General features: G+C 39.6%; 1 protein-coding gene across 1 annotated transcript in view; it reads left to right on the top strand.

Moving 5' to 3' along the window:
- Window positions 1–22,103, top strand: part of CALCR (calcitonin receptor) — a 157,436-nt gene that overhangs the window by 80,600 nt on the left and 54,733 nt on the right. Inside the window, exons 2-4 of the mRNA XM_030230008.2 lie at window positions 6,268–6,355; window positions 16,180–16,333; window positions 19,499–19,609. Coding sequence (XP_030085868.1) covers window positions 6,308–6,355; window positions 16,180–16,333; window positions 19,499–19,609 — 313 coding nt within the window. The 5' untranslated portion in view covers window positions 6,268–6,307. The remainder of the gene's footprint in view (window positions 1–6,267; window positions 6,356–16,179; window positions 16,334–19,498; window positions 19,610–22,103) is intronic.

Below are 22,103 nucleotides of genomic sequence, written 5' to 3'. Positions count from 1 at the left end.
TAAAACCCCTTGTCCAACAGCCAAGAGGGTCATTAGCCATTGCTTCTTAAGAGGGTCATTAGCCAGGGCTTCCTAAGCTCTGAAAAAGTAGCGGGGGGTTGGCTACTGGGGTTTTTTTGGCTACTAACAAGCAGTAGGCATCCCCTCAATTTACAGTCATTAAAGGATGCAGAAGCACTGCACCCACCCATGTCTACATGTAATACAAATGGGATTTGCATCAGTGCTCAGCCTGATGCCTCAGCACTCCCCTCCTAAGTTGTGCCCTGGCAGGTGGAAGGAATCAGCTCCTCTATCTCCTTTGATGTTTACTATCTTTTGTTTCATAAAATGTTCAGCCTTTCCTGAAAGTCTTCTGGATAATTTGGCTCGTATATTTTTAAAGTCCTAGATAAATAATTCTTACTCAAAGTGTATTTATTGGCTTTTTTTTGTTGTTGTTTTTTCAAAGTATATTTGTCTCTGTTGTATTACTCAGTCTAAGAACTTTTTAGACTGGGTAATACAACAATACAATAAACTTCTTCCCTTCCATCTTCAGTTTCCTCACTGGTGTGTATGATCACACTGGCTGCTCAGATATGTAATGTGGGGGTTTAGAAAACTTTGTGATCACCTTAAAAATGGACACAGACAAGTCTGTAGCTACTTTCTTCCACTTTTCATCTGGTTTATTGGAAAGGATTTGGTTAAAGGGAAACCCAAGGTAAAACAACCCCTTTTTGTTGACTGGTTTTAAATAAAAAAAATGGAGTACCAAGTGTTCCAGCTCCCGTGTAATCAAAAGGAATCAATAAAGCAGAATTATTTGGTCATTTCCTCTGTGTAAATCTAAAATTGCCTATTTGCCATAGCTGATAGTTTCAGTTTGTTAACATAGCACACACTTGAGATGCAGTTCACAATCTCCACCAGGCAAGCTAATGGAAACTGTGATCTGATACAATAACTACTGAGCAGTCATCACACAGCTTAGCATTTGGGTCTCCAAGACTCCCAAAATGAATGACATAAGCTTCAAATACCCTAGATAATTGCAGTTTCAAAGTTGCAATGTCTTTATGTGCCTGACACCAGAAAATGAGAATGTGGAATTTTTATTTCTCAGGGGATTCCTGTATGAAAAGGAAGGTTAGACAAAACCTTGAGGTGCTGTACAAAGGTAAGCCACAGGGAGTGCGGGAGTAGAAGACAGTAGATACATCTCCTGCCTTGCCTCATCTCTCTGGACACCTGACCAGAGGCTGTAAGGAGACCCATCTCTCCACCTGGGACTGATGGTGACCAGTTTTTGGCATATGAGAAATAACTGAGCAGCAATCACAATTTCTATTGGAAGTACCAAGAGACGCTGGTGCTACTTAAACCATTTCAAGACTACTGTGGGCTAATGGCTAGAGAATGTGCTGGGGGAATAGGAGGGACTGGCTCTACTCCCATCTCAGGCATGGGGATTAAACTCCTGGCATTTCCTCTCCTAGTGGAGTTATCACTACAATTCTAGTCTGCACAAGACCTGGGATTATAGAAGGGTATGGCTCACTCCTGGCCTAAATCAGTAGCCTAAATTAGGAACCCAGGGGTAAAACGTCCCACTGGGAGTGAGGGGATCATTTGAATACTTTCCTCAAAACTATCTGCATGTTTGGCCACACACACCGACCTGCAACCTCCTCCCTGGATCCAAAATCCTTAAACACTCAGCAGCAGGATCTGCTGGCTTGCCTGTGCCTTGCTCAGTGGTGTCTGCCCTGTGTTTCCCAGTCCAGTGTTAATGCAGGCAGAGCAGGTTGGTGCCTTCTGTGCTGAGTGGCAAGGCACTCCCCAGGAGGGTCTGCAAGCCTCTTCTAAATAAAAAAAACATAAGAGACCTTGTGGTTTGAGGTGTGTACCTAGCTAGTCACCCTGAGAAAGCTGCATGGGGTGGAAAAGAAGCTCCCAAAGAAACCTGCAGTCTAGTAGGGAGGTTGCAAGCGATGTTTCAAAAATTCTGAGCATAATGAACACATTGAGAAAGAGATTTTTGCATTACACTTCTGTACTTAGCCACAAATCCTCAAATGCCTATTCTGAAAACCATTTTTAAAACCATTTCTTTATCTAAAGGTATGTTAGCAGTATTGTGAAAGATGGCACTGCAGATTTATCTGAGCAGAATAATTAAAGTTTTTTCCAGTCTGTCTTTCTTTCTTTCTTTCTTTCTTTCTTTCTTTCTTTCTTTCTTTCGTTCTCTTCTTTCTTTCTTTCTGTTTCTTTCGTTCTTTCTTTCTTTCTTTTCTTTCTGTCTTTCTTCTTTTCTTTCTGTTCTTTCTTTCTTCTTTCTTTCTTTCTTTCTTTCTTCTTTCTTTCGTTCTTTCTTTCTCTTTCTTTTCTTTCATTTCTTTCTTTCATTTCTTCAGAATATGGCAGAGAATCTTTGCTCTACTGCCTTATTTTAAATCTTCCTCTTACACCCTTATTTCTGACTAAATCTGGCTTCCCTTGTTGGCCTTGTGCAAATGGTTGTGAAGGGAGGGTTATCCCATTTTCTGGACAACCCAATGGTAATTGTAATTGAAGACCTGTTCAGCACAGGATTACACCTGTAGACATCTGGACAGAGACAAAAGAGATGTCATTACAGAGTAGGATGCTGTGTTTATCCTCAGATAAGTTTCAGGTATAATCACAAGGTGTCAGTGATATTTCTATTCTAGCTGAAGCAGGAGGAATACAATACCTTAGCACACGATGAGCTACATAAATGCTACTTTTGCAAAGAAAGAACAATATTCTAGTTCAAATAACAGTCAGGGATGTCGTTTGTAACTATTATAAGCAACAAGGGCTGAAGAAATAATACAATCATAGAAAAGTACAGGGCTTTAGCAATGTGCCTATGATGAATCCCTAAATATGGATATTCTAAAACTGAAATGCATCCAGCATCTTATACTAACTTAACATTGAGTAAGTACATTGTTGGACTTAGGGGAAAAGGCTGAATATTTTAGGAATCAGCATAGGACCTGAAACCTGCTTGGGAGCTTCAGCAAAAGAAACAAAGTTTGGTGTAATTTTATTACACTGTATTACATTGTCATAATAAATAAGCTCTGGTGATCCCAAGAACTATCAGTACATTATCTATAATTCCTGCTTATGGTAATAAGCATCATTTCAGTGAAAACTCATGCATACCCTAAATCATCTGCAATGCCTGTTCTTAAAACAGCTTGTAATATTGTTTCTCCATCCGTAATTTTAAAAAAGAAAATAAATAAAAACCCCATTTAAATAGATTTTCAAACTGTGCTGCTGAAAACTAATTTCCTGACCTCTTCATAGCATGGCCTTATAGTGTAGCTGTGGAGTTAGCACAAGTCAGGTGGTCCTGAGCAGCCAGGAGAAGTGGGTACTGCCGTGGAAGACTCCTGTGGGTACTGCCATGGAAGCCTATGGTGTGAGCACACACTGGGGAGCAGACTCATTGCTGGTTCTACCCTCTGATCCTGGCAGCACAGCTCCAGAACTGTCCAGCCTTCCTTCAGTTGCAGGCATGCTGCCTGTGGGCTGTGGTGTCCGTGTGAAAAGGTGATCCTTCTAACACAAAAGACCCAAAACAGGAGGCACTTGAGCATTCTGCTTTGCACATCCCAGCTTGTCTGGCATGTCACACCTGAACCTGGATCACTGGAGATGGGGTCAGAGCCATGGAGGTGTTGATTTGTTCCTCTGTCTGGAGGCTGACTGGGTCCATCTCCTGTGTGAATCTTTCTGCCTCCCTGTTGTTTCTGCTCTGCCCATTGACCAGCACTTTGTATTTGCATGTATCTTTTCATTTCAATGAGATCATCCTCCTTGACCCAGTACTGATGCCAGCCTAAGTGTTAAAGTTATTATAGTTAAAGTAGAAAAAATTATTCTTAGTCAGGAGATTTCTAGTTTGATAGTTAAAATATTGTTGTTCAACTATTCTTGAAATTTTTGCCAGATGAAAAGATTTCTGTGAAAAAGACAAAAAAGGTGCTGGATTTTATATGGCATGTCAGCCCTTCCTGTGGTTACAGCTGGCTAAAATAAAAAGGACTAGAAATAAATAGACTAGCTAAGGTTCAGCATGAGAAATAGTTCTTACCCATTTACTCCTAGGTAGTATCATATGGTGCAGTCATTTTAGTTAACACAGGGGAAAAGATTTACCTGCATCTATAGCTGTAACCCAGCCTGGTGCTGCAGGCACTCTTGGCACAAAGTGCAGGAAAAGCAGACATATAGCAGGTAAATTCAGCAGATTTTGATCTTGCTTATGCTTGATAGTTCACAGTATTGTGTTAATCTCTGTGCCATGTGTGGGAACTGTTGGGTATTTTAAAGCTGTTGACAGTTTAAGACAAAGCTCTCCCTTCACCTTCCCTACTTGATACTAAACTCTACAGATGCAGCAGAAGTGATGATGCTAACAAGAACAGAGGCACCAACTAGGCTGGCTTTACACCATGCTGCAGATCACTTTGCAGTACAATGAGTAACTGGATGAACACCATACTCGTGCTTGTACTCACTGTACAGCTGTCCAAGAGCCATTGTTTATATGTTATTCATTAATCTTAATTGTCAGTTTGAACCAATACAGACTGCAGGGAAGAGCCTGGAAAATATGCAGATAATTCCAGGCATTTTTCTCTGATCTAGATGTCCAGTTTTTGTTTCAATTGAGTTGTCTACCATGAATAATCAAATGTCATCTTGTGGTCCACAGTGTAACTACATATTATTTCTGTATCATTTGCATCTTGAATTACTTCTGACACAGCAGAATGGTTCTGGGAAGATTCAGTCAGTAATAAGATGACTTCCTGTAAGAGACAAATCCTCTGAGCCCTCTTTGCCATTACTTTATGTTTTATGTAATCTCAGTGACAGATGACTGCAACATGTGCTACATTTGACTGGATCACATGCTACATTGAAATGGAAGTGCTACGCCTTTATTCCATTTGACATTACTTATTTCTGCTTAAGATGAGGACAATATATCATTTACCCCTTTGAAAATGGGTGCCCTTCCAGACCATTTAAAGATGAGAAAAGCTGTTACAATGCTGTTGCTGAGACAAATGTTGCACAAGTCATTGTATTATTTCCTACATGTTAACCCGACTAAGCATCCAAGTCCCTGTGCCTTTTTCACATCAAATTCATGGGTTTCAAATGTGTAGGGTGCTCACAGGATTGTTTGTCCAGATAGAAAACACCTAACTCCTAGTTTTTAAGCTGTCTAAAAAATGAAGGTGTGTGAATGCTCACTGTGTTACTGTGACTGAGGATGATCACAGCCACATGTCCTATGTTGCTTGGCACAAACACCACGAGTGGTCTGTGAGACATCAGAAGGCACAATGTGCTTTGCCAAAAGCTGCATTTCTCTTTTAATACAAAACTTACATTTTTGTAAAACTTAAAATGATGTGTCAATGCAGAGAGCTTTGCTTGCTTGAACTCCCACAACTGTGAATCAATGAGATTATACCTGGTGGCCCCTGGATATTTTTCCAGATAGGCCAGAGAAGTGTTGATGTAGGAAAAACCCAGAAAACCAAAAAGTTGCCAATCCAATTCCCTTCAAACCTTTGGAGTCGTGTCCATGCTCTGCCTCCCCAGCTGAAGTAGTCATGCCTGATGGCCTGAGGCTTACACTGCTGTGTGTCTGTCCACAGCCCAGCCACCCACCTGCATTATGGAGCATGCAATCCCACGGTGTTGTTCCCAGTTTCTCTTTTCCTGCCCACAGGCTTGTTCACCTGGCTAGAGATTACTCAAACTCTGGCTTTCCCTAGCCCCACAAACATGTATTTTGAACTGCTATTACACTTATTTGCAAACTGGATCTTTCTGGGTTTTGTAAGACAGATTTAAAATATCCAGACTGTTCACTGGTCTTCAGGTCTATATGAGGTTAGAAGCAGCTGAAAAAGGTTAACCAAGGTAGCCTCAGCTGGCAAAGACACAGGATTTAACCTGGATCTGCTGCTGGTGACCCAGTATCATGGAGCTGTACCCCACACCATCTGCACTCACCACCAGAGATCCACAAAGAGACTAAATTTAAAGGGTACCAACCTCCAATTTGACCAAACTTGAGCACATGTCAGGCTGGGGGTGCTCAAATAACCACACACAGAGAGTCTAGATTAAGTCTAAAAATGTACTCATACACAAAGACAAGGAATTTATGGTAAAAGGAAAAGTCCAATAATGCTTTTATTTTTGTTGTTTAATTCCCAGAAGGGTCATCTACAACCTGTCTCTCCAAGAAGACTCCACAATGAAAAAAACAACCCAGAGTTGCTTCTTACTCATCATCCTACTAACTGTAAGTACAAGAAAACTGAACTGCCCATGACAGCTGCTGTGTTTAAACTTGTGGTGATGTTGAGAAAAATGAGTACCAAGTCATGCTTGTTATACTCCACAGGTGAAGGAAGAGTTGCCTAACTAATAAATTTCAAAAGGTTAATAACATTATCTAATAAAAGTTTGAACTTGATAACATTATTTCTTGGTGAGACAGAACTGCAAGTCTGAAGAGGGTGATGCATATGTCTTTCCATTTCTGTGTTTTACAGGCTACAGCATATCATGGGAACTTGTGTGTTTGAAAACTTCCCTTGATGTTGTTTTGTGAGACAAACTGACTTAAATAGTGACGGATTTTCACTGTTTATAGCTGATCTGCTATTAGAAAAGCAACAAAAATGAAAAATAATCTTATAAGTCTATTTATTAGTTCAAATATTATTTTCAACTGTTTCATATCAACATTACATTTATTTTAATGTAGGCAACATGGTTTAGTAATTGTGGTTCTAAACATGTAGTAAATTCATTTCTGCCTGACTAAATACCTCTCACATAAATTGAATCCTTTTGCTGATCCTTGTGAAACCTCAAATTATTTATTGATCATCATAAAATCATAGACATTATAGGCAGTCAGAATTGAAAATACTGCCCAGAGCCTAAGTTACAGAATGGTCAGCATATGTCTGAATGATGCTACTGGGAACAAGCACCTCACTACCCTGGTGTGGTAGGAGTAATTTACATGATGACTTACTGCCTTACTACCTAAGGAGCCTGAAGAAACGTTTCTCCTCATCCTTCCGCCTTCGTCCTAGTCCCTTTCTCCCCCTGTCTACGCCCTTTCGTTCGCCTGACTGTATTCGTCTGCTACCTTCATCCAGGCTCCTTCTGTTCTCCCTTCTCCTTCTTCTCACTTCTCCCTCCTCTTCTCCTTCTCCTTCTCCTTCTCCTTCTCCTTCTCCTTCTTCTGTTTTGTTGGTTAGCTCCTCCAGCCCCTCTGCTTCTTATCTTCTTCTTTAACATCTGAATGTGAAATATCTCTGTGCTGCTCCTCATCAAATTCTGTGTTGTAGAAGCAAAAGAATGCTGTAGAAAATATGTGGGAGACCATAAGCCACTGCCCTAACTGGTATACTTATTGGGTTGCACCTCTCCTCTCAGCCTAGCAGAGCTTGTCCACAATGCTGTTTGCCACTTAAATTCATATAATTAAAAAAGGAAAGGAAAGAAAAGAAAAGAAAAGTAAGAGAATGATGGATAGAAGAAGGTTAAAAGAAAACAACTAAATAAGGTCATGGAGAATCCAGGAGAACAGCAAAGAACACATTACTTCAATAAAATATTGAATTCATCATTCAGGATTAGAATCTTAAAGAAGAGCTGAAGAGATGGAAAAATAATTGAAGAGAGTTAATACATTTCTGCTAACTTGGGCCCAAAAGAATTTTTCCAGAAATAGTTAATGATCTGAGGAATCTCATGTGTGAGAGCAATCTTCTACCCTGAGGTACACTGGAGTATTCTGGCGTTTGTGACCATTTGGGTTGGCTGTTCAACCTATCCTACAAGGGTGTATGTGACAATGCACTGGCTATGAAATCACCCGTGGTCAGAAATGTCTGTAACAAAGAGCCTGAGAGAGACCAGCTTTCTTCTGGTTTGAAACCCATCTGATCTGCATAGCTTGCTCAGGGTCTTGACAAAGAACAGGAATTCTTCCTATAAAAGCCAATGCCAAATGAAGAAATAAATCCAGCTTATTTTGCTCCCAGTCAAGTCCCAGGACTGTAAATATTCTGATAATTAAAATTGTCAACAACACTTCTGAGCACTTGAGGTGCTTTGACCTACAGCATGGGTTTGTAGGTCAGCCCTGGAGGACTGATCCTCGCCCTGTTGTCCCCAGATCTTTTTAATCTCTCACCCATGAGAGCATGAGTGCAATGTTACATTTGTGCATTCCTGCAGCACTCCAGGGGAGGATTTATTTTAAAAACTCTTCAGTGAGATCTGCATCTGCATTCATTTTAAATATCTTTGCACCAAAGAACGCTTTATATTCTGACCTCATGGATAACTTAACTTACATTTTCAAGCTTCCAATCTCTATATGCCTTCCTTCCCCACTGCAGTGGGCATACTGTGCTCTACTTTTGACATCTCTCTGGTTAATTTCCCTTTCGGAAGAGAAGAAGCCACAGTCACAGAAGTAGACCATGAGCAAGCTTTTCTTTCCTTCATGAAACTTATCCAGAATACTTCTGTGAGATCAAATATAAAAATATTTTACTCAGTCATTTTTCCAAAAATTTCCCCATCTGCAGATGGTAGATGCCATTCATTTTTTGCATTTTATTCATAGTTTTTAGTGAGTAAGGGTGTCTCAAAAAGGCTGTTCCCACTCTGCTGGTTCTTTAGATCCCTTGGTTCCAAGAACTGTGAGTCATGTCAGCCACTATCTGTAATTAATAATACAGTAAATACAGTAATTAAGGTGACATAGGCAGGAGTCATTTCCCATCTGTCTCCTCTACCCACCCCACAAGACACCCTCTAGGTCTCTCTTCTTTGATGACTTTCATGGTTTTCTGCCATCCTGTCGTTTGTGACCTGCACTCCCTGTTGGTCACTGTGAGCTGTTGCAGAGCAACACAACCCTTGAGATCCTTGTTTTCTCCTCTGGGCTCCAGGCTCCCGGTTTGTGCTGTTTGGCCCACAGTAGGTGCTGGTGGTTCCCCTGTGGGAATTGAACTGAATTGAACTCTCCCCTGTTGAGTAGGGGAGACTTTTACCTGAAATCTCTTCTTAGTGTAGCTGTGATTCCCTAACACAATCTCAGAGCTGGAGCACACCCTGCCCTCTATACAGTTAGTGCTTTGTAGAAGACTTCCCACATTCTTCTTGTATCTCTCCTTCAATTTTCTGCTACAGACAAAAAATTACTTACTTGGTTTGTACAGACACTTCCTTCCCACCATTAGACTTGTCACCAAGGGCTTTTGGTACCCTCTGATAGAAACCAACTCTTTTATGCAAGTAATTTTTTACAGAGAATTGATAGCACTTTCTTGTACAGATAGCACTTCCATGTACAGATCCATAATAACCCATCTTTGAAAAAAAACCAAAACCTGAAGCATGAGTTGTTCCAAAACCTAATTTAGAGACACAAGCAATTCCTTACTGTCTTCCTCTTTGATGGATTCCCTTGCTTTTGGATGCAGGATAATGCATCACCCCATAGTCCTCTATTATAAAAATAGAATTCCACTAGAAAATTTTATTGTTCATTATGTCATAGTTCACTTTATACTGATGCTCTCTAGTTTTTTTGCAATTATTGAGAGCCACAGAATGTGTCTGAGATTCATTTCCTCCAGTACTTAAGCCCTGGTATGCTGGAGCAATTAATTCATGTCCCCAGTGCAAGTTTCTCTCCACAAGAAAAATGGAGCATCAGCACAGTGTGCCCAGCAGCATCAAACTTCTGAGAATGAGGAAAAAGAAGAAGGTTTGGGTCTCTTTCCTCTGTGACCGATCAATTTTTCAGGACATTGACGGAAGAGATTTCTATTTTCTGCTTTATTTTCTCAAGTAAGAACTGTGCCTACAAACGGCTCTGGAAATGAGGATTGATGAAGTAGTTTTTCCCACATACTCCAATTTTGTGTCCTGAGCCAACCACAACATGCATAGTAAGGACTAAATGGATGCTGCAGCTGAAGGCCACACTATTTTCAATTAGGCTCACTTGACCAATATTCTATTCTAAAATAAATTCATTTTGAGCAAAAAACAAATTGTGCACATTCGCTGAGTCCAAATCTCTTCAATTGTTACCAAGCCTCAGTCACAAAGATATGCAGTCTGGTACTTCTTTCCAACACCTGAAAGACTCGTGAATAATTCCTGTTCACAAAACATTGAAAATTAATTATATGAAAACCTAAATGTAATTTTTGGTAACTGCAGAAACTGGTGTATTTTGGAGTACAGTGGTAGGTGGGTGGGTTCAAGTCTCCAGAACCATTAGTCAATCACTTGCCACCATGATGGGGGAGCTGTCCATGGTGCACCTGTTTGATCCTCACGGCTGGGAGTGCAACACGCACTGAGTTGTGTGGCCAAAAACTCCACTGGGCTCCTGCTCCTGCTCAGTGGCTCTCAGTGTGCATCTCTAAAACCCCTGTCTGTGCAGGCAGTGTGAGAACAAGCCTTTTCCTGCTTAGACAGCATCTCTTCCAGCATCTGGTCCAGAGCAGATCTCCCATGGGCCAGAAGAGCTGTTGAAGATCTGTCACAGCCTCCTTTGTCTCTCTTCTTCTGAGCCTTCTTGCTGTCTGGCACCTCTGGCAGCCCAGAGTCTTCCCCAGACTTGGATGGTGGGATCGCCCTGGGTCTCATCACCTTAGACCATGCCTTTGGAAGCTGCAGTTCTGCATGCACACCTCCTGTAACTATTTATGGGTTGCTTCATGCTGTAAGTATGTGCACTCAGAAGCTCAAAACCTGTTCTCACACAAGGGAAGCTCTGGAAAGCAAACTGCTGATATTTTAAAGTAGTAAAAATTAGTATGAGAATTTGGGAGTCAAGCTGCTCATCATTTTCCAAGAAACAGGAATGCTGTATTCTGTTCTATTCACCCATTTTCAGGGATGATCAGGACGTTTTGCATGTTTGCTTTTTAAAAAAAAAACCAAGGCTGTTGCTATGCAGCTGATTGCAGTAAAGAGGCCTCTCACAAATGAATAATCAGGTCTGCAAGAAAATACCCATGAAGTATTCTGGATTAGCCCACAGTTTTTATCAGCCTAAAATGAAAGTAAAGCTTCTTCTGTAAGCAAATCTTGTAGAAATGGCAAAAAACTGTAAGATCTGTGACTTGCTTTTCATTACAACAGCCTTGTCTTCATCTACAGCACCTGATAATCTCATGCTTGTTTAAACAGCTGCCAAAATCTGCCATGTTAGTAATATGGGATCTCACTGAGATAATTACCATCCTGCTCCAGCAGTAGTAGAGTATGGGAAAATTCTAACATTCAGTGATTAAGTAAAACATGTCATGTTGGAGTATTTCCCCAAAGAAATTGCCTGCTGCTTCCTAGCACACTTCTGATGGATAGGAATGATTATGTTTACTGAATATCATATGCTAATGACCTTCCTAAGGTATCACAGTTGTTTTCTTATCTGTCCCAACACTAGCAGTTGTGAAAAGCAGTTCAAACATAATCAAAATATGAGAGGGGCTCTGCAACTCATCCAAATCATGCTGAGTTCTTGCTCTAAAAGGTGATGTATTGAAGAACAGGGGTTTAGTGATACACAAAGAGATGACTGCACACAGCAGTTTTAAAAGAATTATACCAAGTGAATGTTTGAGCTGTTGAAATCAATAAAAAACAGAGCAGCCAGAATTTTTACTAGTCTGAGCTCATCAATAATTCTTGCTAAATTACTATATTTAGTAGAAGAGGGGGGGAAAAAAAGACAGCTACAAATGTCTTCTTTTCCTAAATGTCATGTACAGTTAGTGTTAGTGTCCTGCAAGCTTCTTGATGGCAGATGAAAAATATTTGGGGATGCTTGTTCATGGTATCCAATATTTTGTGGGGAAGAAAAAGGGAAAGACTTTTATGCTTACTTTATCTGGATTCTCCCTTGTAGAAACAGGCACAGCCTGGTTAACAGCAGTTACTCTTACAGAAACCAGGGCATTGTTTGTTCATTCCTGTGTAGTTTAATAATGAAGCCAAATTGCTTTCTCAGAATCCTTTATTCATTCCAGGTATAAAGTGAACTTCAGCATTCCCAGCAGCCTGTTGTTTGTCTTTGTAATGATAATTCACTTTCTTATGTCAGTCATTTGTCACGTGGTGGCTTGGTGGTCGTATGTATGACGTCATTTACTTGGACTTTTAGGAGTGACATCATATGTACGGCTGCTAAACTGCTGCATGGGACATCACTTAAACTGTTTTCTTCTGAAGAATTCAGTGCATTTTTAAGTAATGTTCACATTGATTATTGTGAATTATTTATTTCTCCTTAATAAAGAATGTTTATAAATGAATGAAGCATTCCTTTATTGTATAAACATCATCTATATTTCCATCTGAAGTATCTGATGAATGGATGGGAAGGCTTTTTAATGTGCATTAATGAACAATAAGCATTTAAAATTGGTTCAATATTTGTAGGTAGTATCCAGGCAAAGATTAATTGACCTTGGCTTTTTTGTGGTACAAATGTGTCTTTCAAGTCTTAATTTCTAAAATACATTGACAAACAATGAAACCATAGTAGAAGAGGTGAGTTGAAATCATGAATTCCATGAGAGCTTATACAAACACTGATATACAGATATTAATGGGACACTCCCAAACTCTCCCATTAACATGATACAGACTAGACTTTCTCTCCCATGTAGCCATATCCAAGCTCCTGCTACTTCTGAAAAGAGAATAATGACCCAGAGATGTCTTCCTGCCCCATTTGCCTTTTTCTGACCACTACAGTAAGGAGTAAGGGAAACCAAAACAAGTAGTAACATCTGGCATCACAAACTGCATCAAAGTTCTTGTCTGACTGAACTGCAGGTATATAAAGGCTGGATCATCAGCCCTCTGGACTGACTTTGGGAGGTCGGGCTTTAAATACTGGGTGGTGGACATGGGATTCTCTTTTGAATGGTAAAAAACCCAATATTTGAAACAGGGATATGACTTCTCCACCTCCAGCAAGAGATAAAATTTATCTGCTGAAGTGGTAATCTGATTTAAATGGAGAAGAAAATTGTGTTCAAGCTTCTAAGGCTAGCTTTTCAAATCTAGGCAAACAAAAATGAGGAATGGCAATCAAAGGAAAGAGTAGATTTAAAGGTCATATCACAGATGAATAACCCCAGTGACATACCTATGTATAACCCCCTAATTTGATTTCACACACAAACTATTCAATTACATATAAAGTGCCCGGAAAGATTTTTGGGCAATTACCTTTGAAAATCTGAGTCATTGTGCTTAGTAGAAAGAAAAAAAAAAAAACAGGAAAAAAAAAGAACAAAAGTAATTTAAGAGAGAATTATAAATCTAGTGTTATTATTCCAATTTGGAATAATATTATTCCAAGTCATATGTTATTATTCCAACTTGGATAAAAACTTGCTTTCATTTTACTGGAGGCCATTAAGTGATTTCCACTTTTGAGTTTTAGTGACACAGCTCATCCATATTTCTATCTGTCTGAGTGAATTGCTGGCCTAAATGTGGGCAGTAGAAATTTCACTGGCAATTTCAGCTGCTCCACGATTGCCTTTTGCAGGGGCAATAGAATGGGCCTCCTGGTTACATGGCTGAGCACTTTTACATAATTTTGTACACAATGCAAGATGTTTAATCTATCCACCACCATGGGTACTGTCTACCTCCAAGTATCAGAATATTCTCATTAAACTGTACCCAATAAGAGCCGACTTCTTCAGGAATTACACACTGCAAGTAATGGAACTATCTATAAGAGTACTGTGACTTTAACGTCCAAATTGTGTTTCACCCCTCAAAACCATCATCCCACATATGGATGTGTTCCCAAACTGGCCAAGAATTGCAGAGAAATTATCAAGAAGAAAAGCATTGCCACAGAAGTCCTCCTAGCATCCTGTGATGAAACTGTTATTTCTGTCTCGAGTTTCTTCCAAACAGTTTGGAACTGAAGTGTTAATCAAAATAAGAATGGGAAAATTAGCATGCAGTATCTACTAATCACTTCAGAGAGGCAGCAGCACCTGTGACATGGACATGGACATGAAGGGCTAAGACAAAGCTGACGTTGTCTGAAGAACCTCATCTCCACTTTCCTGTGCTGGATTTAGGATTTTTCTTGGCTGCTTTTTAAACTGTTCTTGGTGACTCCAGGTGCTCTCCTTAATCTTTTTAAAGCTAAGGGACCTGTGATGTTTGACTTTGCTTCTGTATTTCCTGTTCTGACTTTCTAGATACCTGATTTTTCACTTGGATGGCCAGATAAAATGTTCCAAATGACTTCATTGTCCAAATATATCTTGAGAGGAAGGGAAGAGGGTGAAGTATACATGCATCTAAAATTTATAAAAAATTATCTCTATCAGAAAATATTTTCATTCTTATTCCTCCTACTTTATTTCAAGCACCTACTTAAGTACAACAAGATTGACTGCCTCCAGCTAGCAGGTGTATACGGTTGAAAATGTCTGTGTCAAAAGGGATGAGATGAGATTGAGATGAGATGAGATGAGATGAGATGAGATGAGATGAGATGAGATGAGATGAGATGAGATTAGGAAAACATAATTGATTTGATATAAGAGTATAAAAATATTCAACTATCATGGTTTGGTACAGAAGTATCAGGATAAAAGTAATGGCTTTTTTTTTTCCATGAAGTCAAACACACTATCGTTTTGCTGTGTATTCACAAAGGTGGTTAAGCATGCAAATGGAGGGGACAAGTAAAGTATTGTTGGAATGCAATTGCCTGTGATGTGACATAAAAAAGGGGCAGCAAAATGTAAGAAGTAAGCCGATGTTTGAACTTTCAAACCTGTCATGTTTGAAATTTAGACAGCTACAAATGCGTGCCTAAAGATCTCTGTATTAGCATTTGCTGTTAAAAAGGTCAAGTTTATAAGAGTCCTATATTTTGAAGCAGCCTGCAAATGAATCTGAATATGTTTGTGATGGCTTTAGTACCATTTAGTATAGGGGAAAACCGAGGGTCATGCTGGGAAAGTGCTACATCAATGTTGCTTTTGAGTGGGGAAGCAAAGGAGCTCATCTTTTACTATCACCCTCCAGCAAAGAAGAGTCATGACACAGGACTGAGGCAGAACAGAACAAACTAAAGCTCCACACTTTCATTTCTGCTCACAGACCTTGGCTGTACAAGGGAGGGAGGGAAGGAGGGGTAGAGTGATGGAGAGATGGATGGATGGATGGATGGATGGATGGATGGATGGATGGATGGATGGATGGATGGATGGATGGATGGATGGATGGATGGATGGATGGATGGATGGATGGAGGGATGGATGGATGGATGGATGGATGGATGGATGGATGGATGGATGGATGGATGGATGGATGGATGGATGGATGGATGGATGGATGGATGGATGGATGGAGGGGTGGATGGATGGATGGATGGAGGGGTGGATAGGTGGATGGGTGGAAGGAAGGCAAAAGAACTCTTTAGCTGAGATCTTTGCCTTCCAAAGGCAGTGATTCTTTCCTTTAACAGGCAGGCAGTTTAGAATGGGATCATTCAGAAGATGCCATTATATCAAAGAGGATTTTGCTATTTAGACTATCAAATTTAGGGGATCTGCTTAGGTACTTAACTAGGAGCTAAGATCAGGTATTGAGGTTTAAACTCTACCTTCTTTGACCTTAACTGTTGCAGAAGCTCAAAGCAAAGGTTGTGGCACTGAGGTATTTTGTCTGCACTGTCTACAGTTATATCTGCACAAGTGAACAGAAATACATGGGCTTAACAGAAAACTCTCTTGCAGACACTAAATTAAATGAAAATATTTTGATGACTTTATCAAGTATTTAATGACCCTCTCTTTGCCAAGAAAAATGTCTTGGTTAAAATATTATGTTTTCATGAGGTAAACTACTAAAATTCAGCATTTACTTTGTAAGTAGTACAAGGCCCATCATAATGATAAACATATGTGAAAATAAAAGGCCTTTCAAGAATGAGTAATAGAAATTTCTGGTCCTCACTTTTTGTAAATTTAATCCTCTTTGTTTATCCAGTTGTACTAACAGCTTTTCCTTTCCATACAGAGAATTGTCCCAAGTCTTTCTTCTGCTGTAAATTATACTGATACTACATTAGAGCCTGTAGTAACTGAAAATTCAGTCATACGGCAGAAGATAATAGATTCGCAGTTCAAATGTTATGAGAGGATGAACAGAGCTCCTCCATACAAGAAAAAAGGTAAAAAGGTTTTTATAAGAATCTATATTTTGCCATGTGTGGTTATATAAATTAATATTTTCTTCTCTATACTAACCCATAGTCTTCCTCAGGGCGTAGTTTCCTTCCCACAAACAGTAATCAAACTCACATTTACTTAGCATCCTCCTAAGTGCAAAGAAAGGAAAACAGCTGGAAGAAGCCCAGGGAATGAACAGCCATTCCTTCCTCTGTCACCTACATTTCTGGCTCAGTGCTTTGCTGCTTGAATCTTTCTTGTTCTTGCTTGGGGAATAACATTTTCCTGAACCTCTCAGCAAAGTCACATCTGAAGGTGATTCCTAAATATAAATGTTGTTCTGTTTGCTCCACTCAGTGTTTCAATTTTAGCCATTTCTGTATTGACTGCTGGGTGTCATGCTCTGTACCAGCACAAGTTCCATGCATTCTATACTCAGCAGCAACAATAGGAAAAAGAGGTTTATAAAACACTGAGACTTATAAAAGAGGTTTGTAAAGCATCTTTATTGAATAGAAGGCATACATGAAGATTCATAAAAAGGGAAATGACAAATAATAATGGTGCTGCAATTGTGTTTAAAACAGCATTTCTGTTTGGGACTGAGAGTTCTGGTCACTTTTTCTCACAGAAGCTATGAATGAAGATATAAAGGAGATAGAGAAAAAAAATCACAGGAGATGTGAGACTTGTGCAAGCAAACAACAGATACTGAGGACATAGTTTAAAGGGAAAATATATTTTAAACAGTTAACAAAAACAGATAATGCGGGATTTTTTTGCAATACAAGAATAAATATATTTCTACAGCTCTTATCTTAAAAATTTTACTGGGATCTGTAAGACTCAAAGAAGAGTTAGATGCTAAGATAGATAATCAGGTTTTGATGCAGAAATATTTGGGAATGAATATAGAGATTCCTACTGCTTAAAATAGGTTTTAATTCAGGTGAATAGTACCCACAAGCAGTTAAACAGGATTATTGGGTAGAAGGAATGGTGTTTCAGTTAAAAATAAGCCTTTTAGTTGCTTGACTTGCAGGGGAAGTAACTTACTTTCTTGTTAGATTACTGTTTCAGTCTCCACCTCTATAAACACCTGATTTTTGCATCCATTGACAGTAACCACTGGATTCACCTTTCTTTTGCACTTTCCTTGTATGATAAGTTGTAAAGGGCTGATTTTCCAGCATGAGCTGGGAATTCATAAGTATTAAGACATGAATTCCTAGTAATGTTCTCAAGGGCAGTGCTGTTTCAGGAGGACAGCCTGCATACATTCAGCTGGCAGCTAAATTTAAGTGATGCCATTGGGGGCTGTTGGTTCATGGCAACATGCACTGAATTCATTTTTAACTCAGAATGAGGATAGTGGGTGACTACAAAATGGTGCCAGCACCACTAAAGCTGTGTTCTGAACTGAAAACATAATAAAATGAGGAGCTCAGGCACATGGAAACACATGACCACCCTTCCAGAACAGCAGCATGTGCATCATGTGCATATATATGCGTGTGTGTATATGTATACACAGATAGACAGATAAAGATAAATAAATGTGAGCATATATATACATATATATATATATCCTGATAATTACCTTGGAAGACAAGACCATGATGCATAGATTGACCTATGTGATTATCTTTCTTTATCAGGCCAGGCAAATGTTTTAAAGTTTTAAAACATATTAGATATTCCTTCCAACGCCATTTGGCACTACTTTTCAAAAACAAGCTGAAATTGCAATCACTTTCTACTTTTCTTCTTCTTCTGTATTACAAAAATGTTCCTAAAAGTTTTTCAGATGAATTTCAAAGATCTAGAAGAACATGAAAATGCCTGAAGGAAAGATAAAAAACTGCTGATATGGTGATTGGTTAATTAAGTGAACAAGTAACATTAGCACATTTAACTTGATAACTGAAAAATATATGTGCATAAAATCTTAGCTAATGAAGAAAAAGTGTACATTTCTTTTCTGAACAAGAACTAATCTGGAAAAAAATTCGATTTTAAAATTTATGCTTTTTATTTTTATCAACAATTTGACTTACAAAAGTTATTGGTGCAAGTTGGAACAATTCAGATGTCTTTTTACAGCTTTCTTGCTTCAGTTAGAAAGTTTATCTGTGGATAGTTTCAAAAGCTCTAGAAGCAGCTATTATATGTTAATAACTTGTAGCGGTTATTAGGTGCCTTCTATTATGGTTCTTTCAGAAACAACCTTCATTTTAATACTTCCTCAGGCCCAGAGTGAAAAAAAACTAAAATGTATCTTCTCATTCTATTTCACTTTAACCTGATGATCTTGGTGACAAATACTTTTTTCCCAACACAAACTGGTTTTAAATGGAAAATAACCAGGAAGTGTAGGGGGGATTAATGTGTTTCTATAAATCCACAATGAGTCATGTTACACGTTATAGCAAGCAGCTTTAGAGAACGATTTCTGAGGATCATGGCATGTACAGGGATCAGCAATGAGCTGTGTTCTGCTGTTTGGGGGCTGGGAACATCCCACAGCCTCAACAGCAGCACCTTCCCAGAAGGGGCATGATGAGGACAGGATCACAGCATGCCTACCTAGACAGCATCAGCAGGCAGAATCTGCCTGCTGCAGGTCAGCCTTGCACCTGCTGCACTGGGTGTGTAGTTGCATCACCAACCTCTGGTGTGGGACAAGACAGCAGCCTGACAGGGGCTGTCTCTGCTAATGTTGCTTTTAGCTGGGATGTCTCCACAAATGCTTCCTATCTTTACATTTCAAAGGCCTGATTGTCAGACCTACTGAGCAGCAAAACGTGAAATGAAAAGTGGATGTCTCACAGGTCCTTGGGCACCACTAGTGTATGTGCTTAGAGCTGACAGAAAGAGAATCAAGAAGAGAAATTTTGTAGGATTGGACCCTGCACTCAAAGTTCAGTTCAACATGCTTTAAAATGTAACTTTCTGGTAAAATGAACACCACTAACATCAGGTCACTAAAAACAAGTACCTTCTAGTACCTGGATGCCACTCTGAGTGTTACAATAATAAAATGTTATATTGCAAAAAGAAAGCTTGATTATCTGCAGGCAGCAATAATACTCAGGGGGCTAGAGTGGTTCAGGAGGGAGTTTACTCTTTTTGTGGAACTAACTCTTACAATCTTTTAAAATGTCCAGGTCTGTTCTGCAACCGGACATGGGATGGCTGGTTGTGCTGGGATGACACACCTGCTGGAAGGCTCACTGCTCAGAATTGTCCGGATTATTTTCCAGACTTCGATCCAACTGGTACAGTATTTCTTTTTTACCATTTTATCTTCCAAAGGATGTCTTCAGAACTTTTCTGCCATTGAGTGGCTGTGCTCAATCCAGTGGCATTTTTGCAGCTCTGTGAAATTTCAGAAAGTTTGGTTGAAATTGAAACACATCAAGCTTTTGGGTTCTGTAATTAACATATTTTAATTTTTAAAATATTTTATATGTATTTATATTTATGTAAATATAACCCATGGATTTATGAAACCTAGTTTATGAAAATGTCAGCTTCTGAATCACAACATCATTCTTAGCACCTCATTCTAAGTTTTTTATAATGAAGAGAAGATGCTTATGTGCTTGAAATATGTATCAGTGTGTTCTTTGTTTAGTTTTTATTAGAAAATATAATTTTATGAGAGAAGATGAGCAGAAATAATGTTCTTTCAGTCTCTGAGTTTCAGTTCTTAGCTGAATTATTCATACAAATACTGGAAGTAGACTGAGAGAAGTGATTGAAGAATGTTTAAAAGGAAAAATGAAAAATCAATGCAAGTATTTCTAAATAGATATGAGGAAATATTAGACACAAGTTTGACTCTGCAAAGAGTACTGTTTGAAGAGAGACACAATTGTGTATTCCTTCCTCAGGGCTCGTTGCTTCTAGGTGGTGCTTGATGGCACACTGTACTAAATTCAACATAGTCACAATGCACCAATTGCAGTTAAAATCTATGAAATTAAACATTTTGGAGGGAGGGTGCAAAAATCTGAAAATTTTCAACAAGCTTAGCCCAAAATGCATGTGCCCAACTGGAAATGAAGGAAATAAACTATTGCACAGCTGTGAGTTAATTATCCAGCGCCATTAGCTAAAATTGTTGATTTTCTTGAGCTTATTGCTTATTTAGAAGCTGAGGAATTTCCAGGTTGAATCAAACACCGTACACATTTTGCTGAAATAGCAGCCAGATTGATCGTTATTCCTGTTCTTCATAAATCAAGCTGTCCATAATTACAGAATTCACACAGCAAGCAGCAAATTTCCAACATCACACCCAGTCTGACCTCCATTCAATCTTTAGTGAAGGAACATTCTCCTTTCTAGTGGAAGTAGGCATTAGACAGGATGGATTGAAGGAAATCTGTTTGCTCAGGAATCCTGTGCTTGGAAAGTGAGCTCATGTGGCAATAACTGTCCTCTTCCCGTGGAAACACCCTGAGACCAATCCAACACATCTTTACAGCAAGTTACACCCCTGAGACAGACAATGGGCACCAAATCATAAGGCCTTGTATTTTGTGTCCTTTTTTCACAAGACGTGATCTCTTTTCTGTACAGTGTCATAGTTTTCAAGGAGTCTTGCAGCAGGGTCATGCTCATGGCTCTTCATTGGAGTCCCTGGGGACAGCAGACTGAGAAGCTGAGACCCTCAACTGCAAGACTGCCTTTCACTCAGGTCTCCCTCTCTGTGGACCAGTACTTCAACCATCAGACTATTTGCACAAAAGATTCCAAAAGAACATTTGAGAGGAACTGGCCAAACTTGGTTCAGTTCCCACAGAGAAGTGCCCACATTCAGGAGAGAGCCTGAGACTCTGGATCCTGAGGTTGCACAAGATTTTTCTTGCATGTGTATTAGAAGTGCCTCTAAGATGTGGTCTGTACCTGCTGCTTGAAACTCCATTTTACTCATGATATCCTTCCCACACAGCAACAGCCCTCTTTATGACTAGGAAGATTTACTACAAGTCTTTTCTTTTCCCTGCTTCCATGGTTTTCAAGGAAGAAAAGAATACGTGGCACTAACAGTCTTAGTTTATAATGTATTCCACTCCATGCCATGCTCAGCTTGTACCTGCAAAGGTGGGTGTTGGCCAGCCTTGGGACACAGAAATCACAAGGTCCTCATCCTTCATAGATGGGGGTGATTTCAGAGCCACTCTCCTACTTGCTCCCCAACCAACTATTCTCAGCTTTTCCTCTTGTTGGTCTCCAGTGACTTGTTCTGAGCTAATTGCTCTGCCACAACAGCACTTTTCAAAGAAACACTTGAAGCCATCCACGGAGAGGCATCTCATTCCGCTCACTAATGCTCATTAACACCAAGGCCTGTGGCTTGTGAACTGATTGCAAATCACTCCTTAATGTACAAATTCTTGACATGAAGTCTGGCCCACAGTGTGTCCATACTGCAGTTACTCTTTCTGGGAAGATTTAAAAGTTGAAATTTGGGAATTTTTTCAGTATTCCTGTTCTGTGTACAGTGCCATAGGAAGAAAGCCTCCTCCAGTAATTAATTTTCTACTCTTCTCTCTGCTATCCTCTTTAGGAACAATACCTGTGGTCTTCTGGACCTGGTATTTTCCTCTGGCACATTTCTCTTCTCCTGGCCAGCACCTCTGTCAGCCTCTTTGCCTGCACCCTGGTCAGTCAGTCCTGTTTCCCAGTTTTGGCAGCAGCTCAGCACCTCCTGGTTGAGCCAGAGCTGCCTTCCTAGAATAGCTGTTGAGTAACCCAGCATGT

The sequence above is a fragment of the Serinus canaria genome, chromosome 2 (genome assembly GCF_022539315.1).
Source record: "Serinus canaria isolate serCan28SL12 chromosome 2, serCan2020, whole genome shotgun sequence".
In the NCBI taxonomy this organism is placed as follows: domain Eukaryota; kingdom Metazoa; phylum Chordata; class Aves; order Passeriformes; family Fringillidae; genus Serinus; species Serinus canaria.
The sequence above is the reverse complement of the archived record's forward strand: the minus strand, read 5'-3'. Positions and strand labels throughout refer to the sequence as shown.